The sequence below is a fragment of the Bolinopsis microptera genome, chromosome 1, assembly GCF_026151205.1.
Source record: "Bolinopsis microptera isolate Bmic1 chromosome 1, MBARI_Bmic_1.0, whole genome shotgun sequence".
Lineage (NCBI taxonomy): Eukaryota > Metazoa > Ctenophora > Tentaculata > Lobata > Bolinopsidae > Bolinopsis > Bolinopsis microptera.
In genome coordinates, this window is record NC_087072.1 from 25,588,496 (window position 1) to 25,606,800 (window position 18,305).

The 18,305-nt window shown below is 40.5% G+C and overlaps 4 protein-coding genes, 1 long non-coding RNA gene and 1 pseudogene across 5 annotated transcripts in view; 2 read left to right on the forward strand and 4 right to left on the reverse strand.

The window, feature by feature from the left end:
- LOC134826129 (uncharacterized) overlaps positions 1-18,305 on the forward strand; it is a 365,739-nt gene that overhangs the window by 319,359 nt on the left and 28,075 nt on the right. The gene's annotated exons all lie outside the window — the stretch shown is intronic.
- LOC134826135 (uncharacterized) overlaps positions 1-18,305 on the reverse strand; it is a 53,990-nt gene that overhangs the window by 663 nt on the left and 35,022 nt on the right. Inside the window, exons 2-7 of the mRNA XM_063838418.1 lie at positions 10,056-10,128; positions 9,803-9,877; positions 3,314-3,465; positions 3,055-3,181; positions 2,534-2,852; positions 2,271-2,371 (exon numbers count right to left, since the gene is read on the reverse strand). Coding sequence (XP_063694488.1) covers positions 2,271-2,371; positions 2,534-2,852; positions 3,055-3,181; positions 3,314-3,465; positions 9,803-9,877; positions 10,056-10,124 — 843 coding nt within the window. The 5' untranslated portion in view covers positions 10,125-10,128. The remainder of the gene's footprint in view (positions 1-2,270; positions 2,372-2,533; positions 2,853-3,054; positions 3,182-3,313; positions 3,466-9,802; positions 9,878-10,055; positions 10,129-18,305) is intronic.
- On the forward strand, positions 790-2,062 carry LOC134823585 (uncharacterized). Its single transcript, XM_063835123.1, has 3 exons — positions 790-1,003; positions 1,109-1,734; positions 1,844-2,062. The coding sequence occupies exons 1-3, from the start codon at positions 868-870 to the stop codon at positions 2,060-2,062; spliced, it is 981 nt and encodes a 326-aa protein (XP_063691193.1). The 5' UTR covers positions 790-867.
- Positions 10,318-11,267, reverse strand: LOC134823593 (CWF19-like protein 1; annotated as a pseudogene).
- LOC134823605 (vacuolar protein sorting-associated protein 28 homolog) lies at positions 12,989-14,419 on the reverse strand. The gene is made up of 5 exons (XM_063835140.1): positions 14,351-14,419; positions 13,942-14,109; positions 13,623-13,755; positions 13,330-13,510; positions 12,989-13,025 (listed from the first exon to the last, which is right to left on the reverse strand). Exons 1-5 carry the CDS (start codon positions 14,417-14,419, stop codon positions 12,989-12,991), a joined length of 588 nt encoding a protein of 195 aa, XP_063691210.1.
- Positions 15,218-15,741, reverse strand: LOC134825909 (uncharacterized). The gene is made up of 2 exons (XR_010161636.1): positions 15,703-15,741; positions 15,218-15,581 (listed from the first exon to the last, which is right to left on the reverse strand). It is a non-coding gene; the product is annotated as an uncharacterized LOC134825909 (long non-coding RNA).

Sequence of the window (18,305 nt, forward strand, 5' to 3'; positions counted from 1 at the left end):
TTTCTGTGTAGTGTAAGTGCACATTAATTATACACATTCTAGGAACAAAATCTTTCACAAAATTGTTATTGCAGTTTACTGCAATAACCATAAACAATGGTGCCTATCTGATTGTACACTTTCCACAATTTACTTTTCCATGTGGCTGTTACTTATTCCCATTAAATCCCAATTGGTTTATTTCTTGTTGGTTCTAGAACTGTCAAATGGTAATTCATCTTCAAAACTTACAAAGAACCAGTTATCAGTTACCAGTTACCAGTTACCAGTAACCAGCAACCAGTAACCAGTAACCAGTTACCAGTAACCAGTAACCAGTAACCAGTAACCAGTTACCGGTAACCAGTTACCAGTTACCGGTTACCAGAGTATCACTCATTACATCAGAATCGTATGAGGTGTTGTTTAATCGCATTGATAATTTGTTACTGTAACAACTGAGATGATCCGATACATCGAACATTAACACTTAATGATTGTTCAGCCGATGCTTTCTTCGGTTAATGTAGGCGTAATCTTGTAAGTAAAAGTCTTTCAATTGAATATTGTGTATTAAATATAGTCTTACTAAACGTTGTAGGCAGTCGTTTTAATTAATTTAGAGTATTAAATCTAACTGTTGAATCTTGGCACAGGTAACATAGAGCTAATTAAATCTACCTCAAAGGACCTTGTGTCGACTGTCGACGTAGCAAATTTAGATACTCGGTTTGAACGTGTATACATTAACTTCTTGCTAACGACATCACACTGAATCTCAAGGTGCTACATAAGACACCTGGTGGAAACCAAATTGACTAACTCCCTTGCTCCGCATTTGACACTCAACTCTATTTCGAAATCCTGCCCGATTTAACACGTAGCAAGATGTTGTTGCTGCTTGCTTTTCTAATCAGTACAGCCGCGGGGGACTTGGCAGACCTTTCCGCGTACCATAAGTGCACCAAAGTTAATGGGATATCTGGTGCTTGCAATCTTCGTCTGAATTACTTTACACTTGCAGGTAAGGTGCTGCTCCAGCTTTGCCAAATACTCATTTTAAATTCTATTTAATTAGCGCGGTTACTGTTGAGTACTTCCTCCAGCTCAATATATTCCCCCGACCCAGGTACTCACAACTCTGGAGCAGGAGCTAATGGGCTGCTGTACTGGTACAGTGGACTACCAGCTCCTAGCTGCCTGGTGCGGAACCAGGACAAGTCAATCACAGAGCAGCTGGAACTAGGGATCAGATACTTCGACCTGGATCTGGCTCACATCTCAGAGGACAGTGGAGATTGGTGGGAGAAGGGTCTGGTGCTAGCTCATTGTAACGAGAATATCGGCTGTGCTTACTCCCACTCTCTTAAGAGGGCTCTGTTGGAGATTGAGGAGTTCATGGGACAAAACAGGGACGAGATAGTTCTCATACGGTTTAAAGATCACGCGGAAACTTCTAGAGAATACATCAAGAAACATATGGCTAATGAGATATTATCCATATTCCGAACATCTTCTAAAGTCAGGATCAACCCTGACTCTAATCCACGTCTGGGGGACGCCATAACCAGTAATAAGAGGCTACTTATACACACTAACGGTGGTTTCTGGATGGGCAAACCCTTTAATAGTTTGAGTCAAGTAGAATCATTCAGAGGAGGAGGGGCCACATCTGCCTGTTTCTCTAAGAAAGAAATCATGGATGTTTTTAAGAGTGATTGGTATCGAGTAACAGACGACTACTTCCCAGTTCAGGTGATTTGGATAACTCAGCAACTGTAAAATTACGAAATTTTTAGATTTTTTAGAAATTCTAATGATGACTGGTTTGTGATCCATAACAACATCCATTAAAATATTTCAGGTGGACTGGTATTTCACTTTTGGATTGTGCCTGTGGGACTTGGCCGGACTATGTGACGGAACAGAGTTACACACCATTGTACAGATCAACAGGGAGCTAGTGCATGAAGCACATCGACCTGTCAACTTAGTTCTTATAGACTACGCAGGTCGAGGAGTCACCAGACTGTCAGAATTTGTCAGGGAAATCAACGAAGAAAATGTCAAGATATTCACTTAATCTATTTTCCAAGTTACAGATAAACTGAGTTTTACTTTGTAAAGAGTAAGGGTTGAGCAGGAAAAGTAATTTAAAGTTGGTTCCAGTTTTAGGCTTTAAGTGTAAAAGAGGTATGCCTTAAAAGTGCATGATTTGCCCTTTAACAGTCACTAGCGATACCAAAATGTAAAAGGAATATTATTTACATTTTAACTCTAAATAAACAAACCTTCATTCCATACATAGACATTTCGTCCATCCAAGGATGAGCGGTCCAGGCCAGATACTGGATAATATCCTTTGCGATTTGAGACTGGTACGGGATAGTGCCTGGAAATAAAGTGAGTCAGAGGATCGTAAAAGCTATTCTGATGTATAAACTCCATATTTGATAATTCACGTTTCTTTTTTCCAGTACGAGGCAGCAACGAGTTTGATGAGTAATTAAATTCCACAGTCAAAACAAAGCTACATATAAGAAATCCTTCTTACCATCCTCATAGTCGACAGATTCGTTGTAAAGCTGCTGCGCCATGCCGATATAGTATCCGTGGAAGTAAGGGTTATAAGCCTGTCCCTCTGCTGGCTCAGCCTGACCAGGAGGCACATCTTCGTATCCGGTCAACAGACTAAACAAGTAATCCTCGTTTCCTTCCCGAGCAACATTAATCAAGGTCAGGTCAGGTGGATGGGCGCCATTGTTAGCGAGACGGGCCTTAATCTCGTTATCGTAGGGTGCCGGCATGAAGTCCTGGATGTCACCTTGTCGTTCAATTGCGTTACCTTCATCGTCCACATCCGGATACATGTACTGAGAATTTAATTTACTTAAAATAAAAAACAACGTAGTCTCAATGTTAGGAGGATATTGTAAGTTGTAAAATTTTTCACCGAAAATGAAAGCGTACCCGAATAAAAAGTCAGCACTATTAAGTGTTGTGCTTTGGAACAATTTACACTTTACAGTTTATCATATTATTTAATAATAAATACGTAATACGTAACAAAAGTACCTCAGCTGCCATCTCTTTAACTTCCTCCTTCGTGTGAGTCACATCAATGTGCATTCTCCAGTAGAAGTATTGCATACTGTGACATGCCTGACAAACCTCCTTGTAAACTTGGAAACCACGCCGTAATCTGTTGGATTTTATCATTAAAATGCAATACTGAGATTATATGCATCTTAAAGATTAAAATTATAACTGGTTTGGAAAATCTTAAATTCTCAGAATAAATCTACGGAAATTCAGAAAAAGAGTACGAACTCACGCTTTGTGGTCATACGACTTGTTCCACTCCTTGTGCTCCCAGTGCATGTGCCCGTGAGCAAGCTCCAACTCATCAGCACTAATCTGACCGTCGTTCAGAGCAACTCCAACACTGCACACAGCAGCTCCCAGCAACCCAACAAATCCATAACTCTGAAATGTTAGAATGTTATCAGAGCAACTCCAACACTGCACACAGCAGCTCCCAGCAACCCAACAAATCCATAACTCTGAAATGTTGAATGTTATCAGCAACTCCAACACTGCACACAGCAGCTCCCAGCAACCCAACAAATCCATAACTCTGAAATGTTAGAATGTTATCAGAGCAACTCCAACACTGCACACAGCAGCTCCCAGCAACCCAACAAATCCATAACTCTGAAATGTTGGAACGTTATCAGAGCAACTCCAACACTGCACACAGCAGCTCCCAGCAACCCAACAAATCCATAACTCTGAAATGTTAGAATGTTATCAGAGCAACTCCAACACTGCACACAGCAGCTCCCAGCAACCCAACAAATCCATAACTCTGAAATGTTAGAATGTTATCAGTGCAACTCCAACACTGCACACAGCAGCTCCCAGCAACCCAACAAATCCATAACTCTGAAATGTAGAATGTTATCAGTGCAACTCCAACACTGCACACAGCAGCTCCCAGCAACCCAACAAATCCATAACTCTGAAATGTTAGAATGTTATCAGAGCAACTCCAACACTGCACACAGCAGCTCCCAGCAACCCAACAAATCCATAACTCTGAAATGTTGGAACGTTATCAGAGCAACTCCAACACTGCACACAGCAGCTCCCAGCAACCCAACAAATCCATAACTCTGAAATGTTAGAATGTTATCAGAGCAACTCCAACACTGCACACAGCAGCTCCCAGCAACCCAACAAATCCATAACTCTGAAATGTTAGAATGTTATCAGAGCAACTCCAACACTGCACACAGCAGCTCCCAGCAACCCTACAAATCCATAACTCTGAAATGTTAGAATGTTATCAGTGCAACTCCAACACTGCACACAGCTGCTCCCAGCAACCCAACAAATCCATAACTCTGAAATGTTAGAATGTTATCAGTGCAACTCCAACACTGCACACAGCTGCTCCCAGCAACCCAACAAATCCATAACTCTGAAATGTTAGAATGTTATCAGTGCAACTCCAACACTGCACACAGCAGCTCCCAGCAACCCAACAAATCCATAACTCTGAAATGTTGGAATGTTATCAGAGCAACTCCAACACTGCACACAGCAGCTCCCAGCAACCCAACAAATCCATAACTCTGAAATGTTAGAATGTTATCAGAGCAACTCCAACACTGCACACAGCAGCTCCCAGCAACCCAACAAATCCATAACTCTGAAATGTTAGAATGTTATCAGAGCAACTCCAACACTGCACACAGCAGCTCCCAGCAACCCAACAAATCCATAACTCTGAAATGTTGGAACGTTAGCAACTCCAACACTGCACACAGCAGCCCCCAGCAACCCAACAAATCCATAACTCTGAAATGTTAGAATGTTATCAGAGCAACTCCAACACTGCACACAGCTGCTCCCAGCAACCCAACAAATCCATAACTCTGAAATGTTAGAATGTTATCAGTGCAACTCCAACACTGCACACAGCAGCTCCCAGCAACCCAACAAATCCATAACTCTGAAATGTTGGAATGTTATCAGAGCAACTCCAACACTGCACACAGCAGCTCCCAGCAACCCAACAAATCCATAACTCTGAAATGTTAGAATGTTATCAGTGCAACTCCAACACTGCACACAGCAGCTCCCAGCAACCCAACAAATCCATAACTCTGAAATGTTAGAATGTTATCAGTGCAACTCCAACACTGCACACAGCAGCTCCCAGCAACCCAACAAATCCATAACTCTGAAATGTTGGAATGTTATCAGAGCAACTCCAACACTGCACACAGCAGCTCCCAGCAACCCAACAAATCCATAACTCTGAAATGTTAGAATGTTATCAGAGCAACTCCAACACTGCACACAGCAGCTCCCAGCAACCCAACAAATCCATAACTCTGAAATGTTAGAATGTTATCAGAGCAACTCCAACACTGCACACAGCAGCTCCCAGCAACCCAACAAATCCATAACTCTGAAATGTTAGAATGTTATCAGTGCAACTCCAACACTGCACACAGCAGCTCCCAGCAACCCAACAAATCCATAACTCTGAAATGTTAGAATGTTATCAGAGCAACTCCAACACTGCACACAGCAGCTCCCAGCAACCCAACAAATCCATAACTCTGAAATGTTAGAATGTTATCAGAGCAACTCCAACACTGCACACAGCAGCTCCCAGCAACCCAACAAATCCATAACTCTGAAATGTTAGAATGTTATCAGAGCAACTCCAACACTGCACACAGCAGCTCCCAGCAACCCAACAAATCCATAACTCTGAAATGTTGGAACGTTAGCAACTCCAACACTGCACACAGCAGCTCCCAGCAACCCAACAAATCCATAACTCTGAAATGTTAGAATGTTATCAGAGCAACTCCAACACTGCACACAGCAGCTCCCAGCAACCCAACAAATCCATAACTCTGAAATGTTAGAATGTTATCAGAGCAACTCCAACACTGCACACAGCAGCTCCCAGCAACCCAACAAATCCATAACTCTGAAATGTTGGAACGTTATCAGAGCAACTCCAACACTGCACACAGCAGCTCCCCAGCAACCCAACAAATCCATAACTCTGAAATGTTAGAATGTTATCAGAGCAACTCCAACACTGCACACAGCAGCCCCCAGCAACCCAACAAATCCATAACTCTGAAATGTTGGAACGTTATCAGAGCAACTCCAACACTGCACACAGCAGCTCCCAGCAACCCAACAAATCCATAACTCTGAAATGTTGGAACGTTATCAGAGCAACTCCAACACTGCACACAGCAGCTCCCAGCAACCCAACAAATCCATAACTCTGAAATGTTAGAATGTTATCAGAGCAACTCCAACACTGCACACAGCAGCCCCCAGCAACCCAACAAATCCATAACTCTGAAATGTTAGAATGTTATCAGTGCAACTCCAACACTGCACACAGCAGCTCCCAGCAACCCTACAAATCCATAACTCTGAAATGTTGGAACGTTATCAGAGCAACTCCAACACTGCACACAGCAGCTCCCAGCAACCCAACAAATCCATAACTCTGAAATGTTAGAATGTTATCAGAGCAACTCCAACACTGCACACAGCAGCCCCCAGCAACCCAACAAATCCATAACTCTGAAATGTTAGAATGTTATCAACTCCAACACTGCACACAGCAGCTCCCAGCAACCCAACAAATCCATAACTCTGAAATGTCGGAACGTTATCAGAGCAACTCCAACACTGCACACAGCAGCCCCCAGCAACCCAACAAATCCATAACTCTGAAATGTTAGAATGTTATCAGTGCAACTCCAACACTGCACACAGCAGCTCCCAGCAACCCAACAAATCCATAACTCTGAAATGTTGCAATGTTATCAACTCCAACACTGCACACAGCAGCCCCCAGCAACCCAACAAATCCATAACTCTGAAATGTTGGAACGTTAGCAGTGGCGCAACTCCAACACTGCACACAGCAGCTCCCAGCAACCCAACAAATCCATAACTCTGAAATGTTAGAGATGTTTATCAGTGGCGCGAAGAGCAACTCCAACACTGCACACATGCAGCTCCCAGCAACCCAACAATCCATAACTCTGAAATGTTGCAATGTTATCAACTCCAACACTGCACACAGCAGCCCCCAGCAACCCAACAAATCCATAACTCTGAAATGTTGGGAATGTTATCAGAGCAACTCCAACACTGCACACAGCAGCTCCCAGCAACCCAACAAATCCATAACTCTGAAATGTTAGAATGTTATCAGAGCAAACTCCAACACTGCACACAGCAGCTCCCAGCAACCCAACAAATCCATAACTCTGAAATGTTAGAATGTTATCAGAGCAACTCCAACACTGCACACAGCAGCTCCCAGCAACCCAACAAATCCATAACTCTGAAATGTTAGAATTTTTTGCGGCAACCCAAAACACTGCCACAGCAGCCCCAAAACCCCCAACAAATCCAAAACTTAAAATTTTGGGAAACTTTTAGAAATCCAACACTGCACACAGAGCCCCCAGAAAACCAACAAATCCATAACCTAAAAAGTAGAATTTTTTCAGGCAACCCAACCGGGCACACAGCAGCCCCGCAACCCAACAAATCCATAATTTAAAATGTTAGAATGTTATAGGCAACTCCAACACGGGAAACACAGCGCCCCCACCCCCCAAAAAATCCAAACCTGAAATGTTAAAATTTTGGATCAGAGCAATCCACTGCACACGCGCTCCAGCAACCCAAACAAATCCTAACCGAATGGGGGAACGTATCAAGCAACCCCAACACCCCAAACCAGCCCCAGCAACCCCCAAACCCCTAACCGAAATGTTGAATGTTATCAGAGCAACCCCAAAACCTGCACACGCACCCGAACCCAACAAACCCAAAACCCTGAATGTTGGAAACGTTATCAGAGCAACTCCAACACTGCACACAGCAGCTCCCAGCAACCCAACAAATCCATAACTCTGAAATGTTAGAATGTTATCAGAGCAACTCCAACACTGCACACAGCAGCTCCCAGCAACCCAACAAATCCATAACTCTGAAATGTTGGGAACGTTATCAGAGCAACTCCAACACTGCACACAGCAGCTCCCAGCAACCCAACAAATCCATAACTCTGAAATGTTAGAATGGTATCAGAGCAACTCCAACACTGCACACAGCAGCTCCCAGCAACCCAACAAATCCATAACTCTGAAATGTGGAACGTTATCAGAGCAACTCCAACACTGCACACAGCTGCTCCCAGCAACCCTACAAATCCATAACTCTGAAATGTTAGAACGTTATCAGTGGCGCGAACTCCAACACTGCACACAGCAGCTCCCAGCAACCCAACAAATCCTAACTCTGAAATGTTAGAATGTTATCAGTGCAACTCCAACACTGCAACAGCAGCTCCAGCAAACCTACAAATCCATAACTCTGAAATGTGGGAATGTTATCAGTGCAACCCCAACACTGCACACAGCAGCTCCCAGCAACCCAACAAATCCATAACTCTGAAATGTTAGAATGTTATCAGAGCACACTCAACACTGCACACTAAGCAGCTCCCAGCAATCCCAACAAATCCATAACTCTGAAATGTTAGAATGTTATCAGGGCAACTCCAACACTGCACACAGCAGCTCCCAGCAACCCTACAAATCCATAACTCTGAAATGTTAGAATGTTATCAAGTGCAACTCCAAACACTGCACACAGCAGCTCCAGCAACCCTACAAATCCTAACTCTGAAATGTTGGAACGTTATCAGAGCAACTCCAACACTGCACACAGACTCTCCCAGCAACCCAACAAATCCATACTCTGAAATGTTGGAATGTTATCAGTTCAGAGCAACTCCAACACTGCACACAGCAGCTCCCAGCAACCCAACAAATCCAGAACTCTGAAATGTTAGAATGGTTTCAGTGCAACTCCATCCACTGCACACAGCTGCTCCCAGCAACCCAACAAATCCATAACTCTGAAATGTTGCAATGTTATCTACTGCCAACACTGCACACTGCTGCTTCCAGCAACCCACAAATCCATAACTTCTGAATGTAGATGGTTATCAGTGGCAACTCCAACACTGCACACAGCAGCTCCCAGCAACCTAGCAAATCCATAACTCTGAAATGTTGGAACGTTATCAGTGGGCGCGAAGAGGACGGTCAATCAGATAGCGGCAGCACGTTAGTTTGAAGTAGGATGAATGTATAAACCAACAAGTTTTTGGGACTGGGAGATGAGGAAAGCAACAGCTGGAATGTCGACAAATTTGTTCCGGATGTGAGATAGCTGGAACTTTACCATGAAGGAGCTACTCATATTATTAGTCTGTTTTTAATCCTTTTTTAAAAACAACAGCGGACATATTTCCTATGAAGGGGTAAAGATAAACTAGGAACTCAGAAGTCGTATTGATTTTTATGAAGAAGGCACCTGTCATGTCACGTAACCATGATCGAGTAGAGTCTCATTACCGCGCGTCAAATACGCGCGTAACGTGATGCTAAAATTTCACTCTCGCTACAACTTACAAACTGTGCGTTTTCCATGACGTAGAGTGAAAATTTCCGACCTTCTAGACATAGGTCTATTTTTCGGAGAGAAAACTCGTTAAAAATTTAAGAAATTCATAGACTCGTGGAATATAAATAACATAGATTGAAAAAACTTGTCGCAAAACATATCTAGTAAATCGAAATGCTGAATGCTTCATGTTTGATTAAATTTTCCGTCGACAGGAACGAATAATTTTCAGAGTTTTGGATAACCGTTAGCTACGATGACTTAAATACCATGCTAAACTCACATAGTTGAATTTGGGACCAGAACCACCTGATTGGCCGCCTTGTCTCCAACCAGAAAAACTAGGAAGGAATGCTCTCTGAAAATAGACCTGGTTAGCAAGTTAGTGGTATTTACGCTGACTGAAATCTTTTAAAAAGATAAAGCAAAGATTGCTAGAATGATTTGCATGCCAAGTTGACTTAATATCAGAGTACACTGTATACACTACAGTATACTCTGCACTGTATACACTGGTATACACAGTATACACGAACCGAGGTTTGTGCAAAATTGCGAGAGGACGTTTGAGCCAACAAGCGGGTACACTGAGATATCAGAGTCATCCTACTAGGAGAGGGTTAGTAAGTAAACTGAATTAAAACTCAAAGTAACAAGACAATTTACACGCGCTGAATTCATCTCATGATTGTTTTTCTGATTATTTTACTTTTCTGAAAATCGATGATAAAACAATAAAATACGCAAAATTAAGACCAATTTATCCATTACAACAATAGATACTAAAAAGTGTGTCAACTGAAATAGAAAACGCTTCGTCAATATGCTATGCATTATGCATTATATCACAAAATGATAATTATAATAATATAAGAAATCAACATTTGTTACCAATTTATCAATCTGAATCACTATCTGAATCATCAACTTTGAAAGGATCAAACTCGGTAAAAGATTTTCTGTACTGCTTAACTAATGTTCCTCTTGCTCTTAGATATTTTACATTCCTTCCAGCTAACTCTCCCTGGGCATATTGAGCAGTTCCTCAGATGCCAACACTTCCTGCCGAACTGAAGAGGAACCGGACTTTCTGAGAACACAAAAACACAGGTTTATCCGGTTTTCAAACTCAGCAATGAAGTAATCACTTCCAGGAGGTACCATTCCTTCCAATCCTCACCAACCGGTATTTCCTGTACCTCTAGGTTATACTTATCAGCAAAGGTATAGAACACGTCCTTAATGTCGTTGACCGAGTACCGGGATACAGGTACAGCCTGTATCTGCATGTGTGACGTGGACAGACTGCGCTCAAAGAACACTGTCGGTTGATTTCTTGTTTGGTTCTGTTCAGGGTTCTTAAAGCTCGTTTGAACTTTTTCTACGTCTTCTTGCTGGTTTGGTTCCAAGAATTGCGAACTTTAATGTGGTGGTCGGGACAATCATTACGGGGTCGTTGCTTAATGCGCCTTTTGCAAGCGCTAAATACATGCGAAGCACCAACAGATAGGACTAAATGTTGCTCAACATTTGGTGATTTCAAAACAGAACAGCAACATCTCTTTCTTCTTCTCCGTGCTGTCAGCACCACCGGGTGCAGCAGGTCATCTTGCGCTTGTCACCCCGTGCTGTAAAAGTGCTGCGGCTTCAAATCTCTACTTTGTTTTGCTCTTTTCAACCTCAATGTAAGGGTTTTCTGTGGTTTCTGCAGGTTGTTTTCTCAGTTCCGCATCAGTAAGGTGTTTCATGGGAACGTAATTTAAAGCATACAACCACTACTCTTAGTTTTTATTTCCTGCACAGTCTAAGGAAAGGAAACGAGTACAATACGTTGCTTTCTCGTGCAGGATCTTGTGGTTGCGGTAGGGGAGTCGCTCATAGTACGGGCCTGATACGAAGTGATACCGAGGTTTTATGGTGTTGACAAGATGTGACAACTCAGGAATACCCTCGGGTACTTTAAAATCTGGTTTTTTAACGTACCTCAGGACATCAGAGGGCCACTGACTAGTGATGAGAATATCAATACCATTCATAACACCTGACTGAGCCTGTAGAATGTTCAGATCTGTTTCAGTGTAACAGTGAGGCTCATTTGACATGCCATCTCCGAACACACCACTGATATAAGCTATAGATAATCCGTTAGGTGGTTGTGTACACACCTCTCCGTCCTAAATAAGTCACATTTTCTGTAACCTCCCCGTCTACCAATATGCGAGAAATAAGCGGTATGTGACTCTTTTGTAGCACCTAAAATATAAGTGGGAACATCCAGCTTGTAAGTGCCATCTCTGAGACTGAGCCAGGACTCAGCGTTATCTCCGATCACATGACCAGGGATGAGGAGAAGGTGAAATGGGCCCACTTTTTGAGTTGACAGTGTTTACACGTGAACAGAGCTGTTTGAAGTTTCCTTGCACACTTCCAGCCACCAGGATCTTCAGAGTTTCCTTTGACATTCCTTTAAGATAATTGGGTCAAGGGAATGTGCGTTTGTAGTTGTTGGTGTATGATACAAAGCAAACATCGATGGAAACATTTATATTCCAGTCTAGGAAACATGTAACCATACTTGAGTCTTGGACTCAAGATGTTGTGAAATAATTTGTAATATAAATTCTGTTATCTTCATATTTCATTCTAATATTGTAGAACAGCATGAAGAGTAAATAAATTTATCTAACGGAACTGATGAATATATTATTGGTTTCATGTAAAGTAAACGTGATAATAAAATCAGAACATAAATATTTACAAAATACACAATATTGAACAAATTGTACAATTGTTATCGAGTTCAACATTTGGTAAAATTACATTTCTCATTTTATCAAAAAGTGCCCATTTAAAATACACCTTTAAAATCAGTGTTAGGTATTTGAAATGCTAACATATTGCAAACCTAATACCCAGTATCCTAAAAACGTAGCTTCAATTTCAGATCTAAAAAATTAATTATGCAAGGTCTGATCAGTGTACAAAAAGGACCTGATATTTTGTAATTCTGTAAGGCTCTGAACGACAAAATAAATGATTAAAGTTCGAACACTGCGATTAACTTTGATTCAGGATCAATATCAAACTTTCTCTGGTAATCTTCACAGAGTCTAATCGAAATTTTATCATATAAGGGAAGCATCAATAAAATAATTCATCGAATTTCCAAGCGATCAACTATGAAGTTATGTTCATATGAAACAAAGAATAATTCTAATTTCTGTAAGTTTCAGCAAGTTGCAGCCCAGTTCCTATCCAAGTGTTCGGACGAATGCTTCCCTGCTGGACTCCAGGTCGAATACCATCTGTCTGACCTGCTCTTCATCTAGCGGTATCTGTGCAGACAACTTGGTCCAGTTCCCCAACCCTGACCAAATTCAACTTGTTAAATACAACTTGTCCAGTTCCCCAACCCTGACCTAATTCAACTTGTTAATACAACTTGTCCAGTTCCCCAACCCTGACCAATTCAACTTGTTAAATACAACTGTCCCAGTTCCCCAACCCTGAGCAAATTCAACTTGTTAAATTCAACTTGTTAAATGAGCTACCTTAAGAAAATAATTTAATATATTAAGCTCTTACTCTCTTAGGATTATGACTGGAATTGGGCGGAGTTTTAATGTGAACCTGATTTTATGTTGAACAATTATTATTAAAGTGTTACATTTCCTTGGGCCTGAGGCTTTAGTTGTATATTTTTCCTTCTCGTAGTTGATGTACTGTGTATTTTGCAATATGCGATAGTCAAAAAGGAAAAAATCGAGTAATACTAAATACTTGGACACAGAAATAACATAAAGAACTTACCAGAAATATACTTTCTTCGTGCCATCAAAGTCGGACGGTAGGTTACTCATCCGGTCTAGAACATCTGCCAAGCATTTCAAATCGGTGTACAGCTCATCCTTAGCTCTCATATCCATTTGAAGTTTGTCACACAGAGTGATGTACAAAGATATCACATCAGCTATACTCTTGCTGATATTTCCTGAAATGATTTGGATGATTAAATGTTTGGTAGTTTTTGGACAGCTGTGCTAAAAAACAGGACATTACTTTATTATATTTTTACATTATTTAGAATTAAGTTTTGTATTTACCTTGGTTATCCTGTATAGTGATTGGCTTGCCCTCCTCAATTCGCTGTAAGGCTGCAGGACAGTCCAGGTAATACTCCTTCATAAATGTTGGTATGTCTGGGTAGGCACTCGATTTAACCAGGTTGAATGCTGCCTACGACAAAATATGTTACACTAAATTAATTAGATAATTCACTACTGACACAGATAATTTTACAGTCCATGTTACAACAGTTCAGTTCATGTACTACAGAATGTCAGATATATAAATTAGGAAAGTATCCCAGCCCCCCCCCCCCCCCCCCCACCTAGCCTCAACAAATGAAGCTTGCCTACTCACGCTGACTTGTGCTAAAAGTTTGGAGCACGCCTCAGTGTATTCTTTAGCTGTAAGAGCATCTTTAATGTAAGCTTTTTCCAGGCACTGTAGTGTTTGGATGAGCGCAAACAAGTCAGCCATGTTGTCATACTTTTCCCTTTCACGAGCATTTCGGAACAACTTCACCTCCTGGCAAGTTTAATATATTACATGCTGAGTAGCAGACAAGATTAGCTTACAATAAGTTACTTGGGGTTGAGTGCAGACACAATTTTTATGAATTTTGGTGTCATCTCTTTAAAAAACAGAGTTTTTAAATACTCCGAAAATTTCGGAATAATCTAATTTAAAAGCAACAAATGCACAACATACTAAAATAGCAGTCTTTGGTTAAATAATGACTGGTGTTACTAATTGAAAATGCACCAACCTCATATAATTCAGGTCTGTTTGTGTCGAACCTTCTCTCATGACGTCTGCCACTATTAGCTGAATACATCCCTATAAACTATTATATATACAGAGGAAATGGTTTAACTTAATAATAATTTGTATAATTTGTAAAGTTCGTAGATTCCTCTACAGGGTCATCGAATAGTTCGACCGCCCTTCACTTCATGAAAATAAATCTTTTCTAAGCAGTACAATGGCAATGTTAACAATGAAATACTGTTTGCATCAAGTTTTTTATTAAAGCTTTAGCTTAAATTATAATCATGCGCTGCAGATAAAAGTAGTTTCGGTTAAGAAACTCTTTTGTAGTTTAATGTCAGTTTATGAAATCAGAAATCAGATAGTCAATTGCAGACACTGAAAATAAATTGTTAACATCAAATTCTGAACATAAATTAAAACACACTAAGATCATTATATTAAAAACACTTAGTTGCCAAGAAAACTGATAGGGACTTGGTATAAAGTCTGCAAGTTGATATTTATGTCACGTCCCCACTAGAAGTAGTCTCTATTCAACAAAAAATACTTTGCAGTAACTTTTTTGCATTCCCAAACTGTGTAGTCAAGCAAAAGTTTCTATCATATTTGCTTTTGGAAATCGTTTAAACAAATTTATAAAAATTATAATAATTTGAATAATTGAAAAGCTTTGCTCTTGCCCCTTATTTCAGCTACTCATAAAAGATAAAAATTCAAATTTATTTAATGATTATTAATATCTTAATAACGAGAATGGTCCTGCAAGAATATAAAAACAACAACAGCAGATCTTTCAATGTATATAGTTATCTCTTTAAAAATGTTTCTTAAATTTCTTATTATTATACTCTTATCAAATTAATGAAGTATGATTAACTGTATGTCATTATCTGAAAAACAAATTTTAATGTTGGTAATTTATGCCTGTTATGATGAATTAATAACACTTTTACGAAATCTAACATTTTCAAGCACATTTTCTTACAACCAGCGCAGATCTATGCCAAGTAAAAATAGTGAAAAAACCGCCAGTACACTCAATGATTGCAATATAATAAGGAAGCACTTTATATTTAAAACATGTTAATCAACTTTTCTGTTCCTTGCTTTCCCTGTTATAGGTGGAACAGCTGCCTGATCAGCTACAGTTTCTTCTCTGTCCAAACCAAACATGGCCCTAAAAACAGGCATTTTTGATAGAAGCAGCTTCCATAGGACAAACCACGCTGAAAAATGGTTTATACAAATTATTGATAGGGAAGTACAAACGAAGTACAAACTGTGTCAGCTATCCGCAAATTATTTAAATATAGGGCTCACCTTTTGATAAACAAATCATTCTGTTACCTGAGCTTATGAAGATAGCAAGAACGATGAGAGATCCCAAAATTGAGGCAGCGGAAACAGCTATCAGATGGAGATCCATTTCATACTTTGAGCAAGGGCACTTTCCAATGGATTAACTACATGTAACATGCCATGGTGTATCTCCTAAATTATGGAAACAAACATAAGTTTAAAGTGATGAATAAGGTATCTACAATAGCTTGAAGTTTAAAGTTACAATTTATAAAATGATACATTTAATCAAATCAAGTTCCAATTAGCTGAGTACAATGCACAGCTAACGGAAATGGTCCATTGCTATTAATATTATTTGCAACTTCAAGACTATGTTCATATATGTCCCCAAAAGAAGTATCAAGTGCTGCCCGAAATGTCCAAGCTATGTCAGTGTAACACCGATTCAAGAATAATGTCAACAGTCATATGATTCGCAAGATGAAATGAGATTAAATGGGCGACCAAACATGGTTTCATGGACTATACTATGCAGTCGACATACAACACTTGCAAGACATTTCAAAAATATACAATGAACAAATTAATCGACTCCCAGTGTCACCTAGCCTGCCATAGGGAGCGAAGAAAAATGGCACATCTTCGTAACATAATGTCTCCTTGGTCGATTCAGCCGAATGACCGGTATCATGATTAAGGCTTTAAAGAAGATGGTATCTACAAAAAAATACAAAGTCCCCTTCTAAACATCTACATTGTAGTGTACTGTTAACAAATCAATTCAAATCATAACACAATGATACATAAGATCATCACAAATATTCATAAAAATATCTTTAAAATTTAAATTACACCCAAACGGTTTAGTTCAGGTTAATAAACGTCTTCTTTGCTAGATAGGGAAGAAACCACAAATAATCATTAATCATTATGTTTACTTTATTTTCTAAATAATTATTTCCTTCAATTCTACTTATCACCTCATCACACACTTTCCAGAGATGATGAACACAATAAATTTTTGTATCACGTCGTGACCCCCACGGTCGTTTCACTGTATCGTCCTGAGGATACAGGGGGAGCAACGCACTCGTGCGCGGCGGGTCATACAACGTATGACAACTAACTGCTAGGCTGCCAACTGTTGCTCACTGCTGCAGTTAGTTAGCAGCAGTTTTATGCATGTTTTACTGTGTACTGCGTAGCGCACGACGCGTTCACATAGTACATGTATAGCCATGTGTCTAAACATACTGCGTGACGCGCTTGTTTCACGCGCTTATACTGCAAGCAAGAGGGCTCTGGTTAGAGCAACACGACGCGCGCAACTTTTGAAAACGGCTGCTCACTGCCGCTAACTGCTGCCCACTGCTGCTAACTGCTCCAAATAGCGCGTGCTTGTAAAACGATATTTCAGCTGTTCATGCTTTAGGATTCGAGTCAGTTTTTGTTTTAAAGTAATTGTGAAAATAGTATCAAGTATAAATATTTAAAATACAGATAATTTAACAATAATTAAATGTTTTCAATCCCTCACAGCTTGTAGCGCGATGCGTTACTAGTGTGCCGCGCCGAGCTGAGATGAATTGACATCGTCAATTAACTCACAGCTAGCTCGTATCGGTTCATAGTATAGTTATAGTACTAAATGCATACGTTGCGATATGTGGTTGCGATTAACGTTATATATTTGATGCAAGACTCCTTTATCGTCCTGACGATACAGGGGGAACCGCGCACTCGTGCGCGGCGGGGGCTAATATTAAATACTAGTGGACTCTATGCAGGTCTCCCAGCGCCCCTAATTTTACTGATCTGGAGGTCACATTTTATTGAGCCAGTACAGGCTAATATTAAATACTAGTGGACTCTATGCAGGTCTCCCAGCGCCCCTAATTTTACTGATCTGGAGGTCACATTTTATTGAGCCAGTACAGGCTAATATTAAATACTAGTGGACTCTATGCAGGTCTCTCAGCGCCCCTAATTTTACTGATCTGGAGGTCACATTTTATTGAGCCAGTACAGGCTAATATTAAATACTAGTGGACTCTATGCAGGTCTCCCAGTGCCCCTAATTTTACTGATCTGGAGGTCACATTTTATTGAGCCAGTACAGGCTAATATTAAATACTAGTGGACTCTATGCAGGTCTCCCAGCGCCCCTAATTTTACTGATCTGGAGGTCACATTTTATTGAGCCAGTACAGGCTAATATTAAATACTAGTGGACTCTATGCAGGTCTCCCAGCGCCCCTAATTTTACTGATCTGGAGGTCACATTTTATTGAGCCAGTACAGGCTAATATTAAATACTAGTGGACTCTATGCAGGTCTCCCAGCGCCCCTAATTTTACTGATCTGGAGGTCACATTTTATTGAGCCAGTACAGGCTAATATTAAATACTAGTGGACTCTATGCAGGTCTCCCAGCGCCCCTAATTTTACTGATCTGGAGGTCACATTTTATTGAGCCAGTACAGGCTAATATTAAATACTAGTGGACTCTATGCAGGTCTCCCAGTGCCCCTAATTTTGCTGATCTGGAGGTCACATTTTATTGAGCCTATGCAGTATATGCAATTCTGTTTTAGACATTGAATTTATTTAAAAAAGGTCTCAGCGCCCCTAATTTTACTGATCTGGAG

What these genes read in the sequence shown, in the direction of transcription:
- LOC134823585 (XM_063835123.1), top strand. Translation starts at nt 868, where the DNA reads ATGTTGTTGCTGCTTGCTTTTCTAATCAGTACAGCCGCGGGGGACTTG. An exon ending in GAATTACTTTACACTTGCAG is followed by an intron (nt 1,004 to 1,108) that starts GTAAGGTGCTGC and finishes CCCCCGACCCAG; the next exon opens with GTACTCACAACTCTGGAGCA. An exon ending in ACGACTACTTCCCAGTTCAG is followed by an intron (nt 1,735 to 1,843) that starts GTGATTTGGATA and finishes AAAATATTTCAG; the next exon opens with GTGGACTGGTATTTCACTTT.
- LOC134823605 (XM_063835140.1), bottom strand. Translation starts at nt 14,419, where the DNA reads ATGTATTCAGCTAATAGTGGCAGACGTCATGAGAGAAGGTTCGACACA. An exon ending in AACTTTTAGCACAAGTCAGC is followed by an intron (nt 13,756 to 13,941) that starts GTGAGTAGGCAA and finishes ATTTTGTCGTAG; the next exon opens with GCAGCATTCAACCTGGTTAA. An exon ending in CACTATACAGGATAACCAAG is followed by an intron (nt 13,511 to 13,622) that starts GTAAATACAAAA and finishes AAATCATTTCAG; the next exon opens with GAAATATCAGCAAGAGTATA.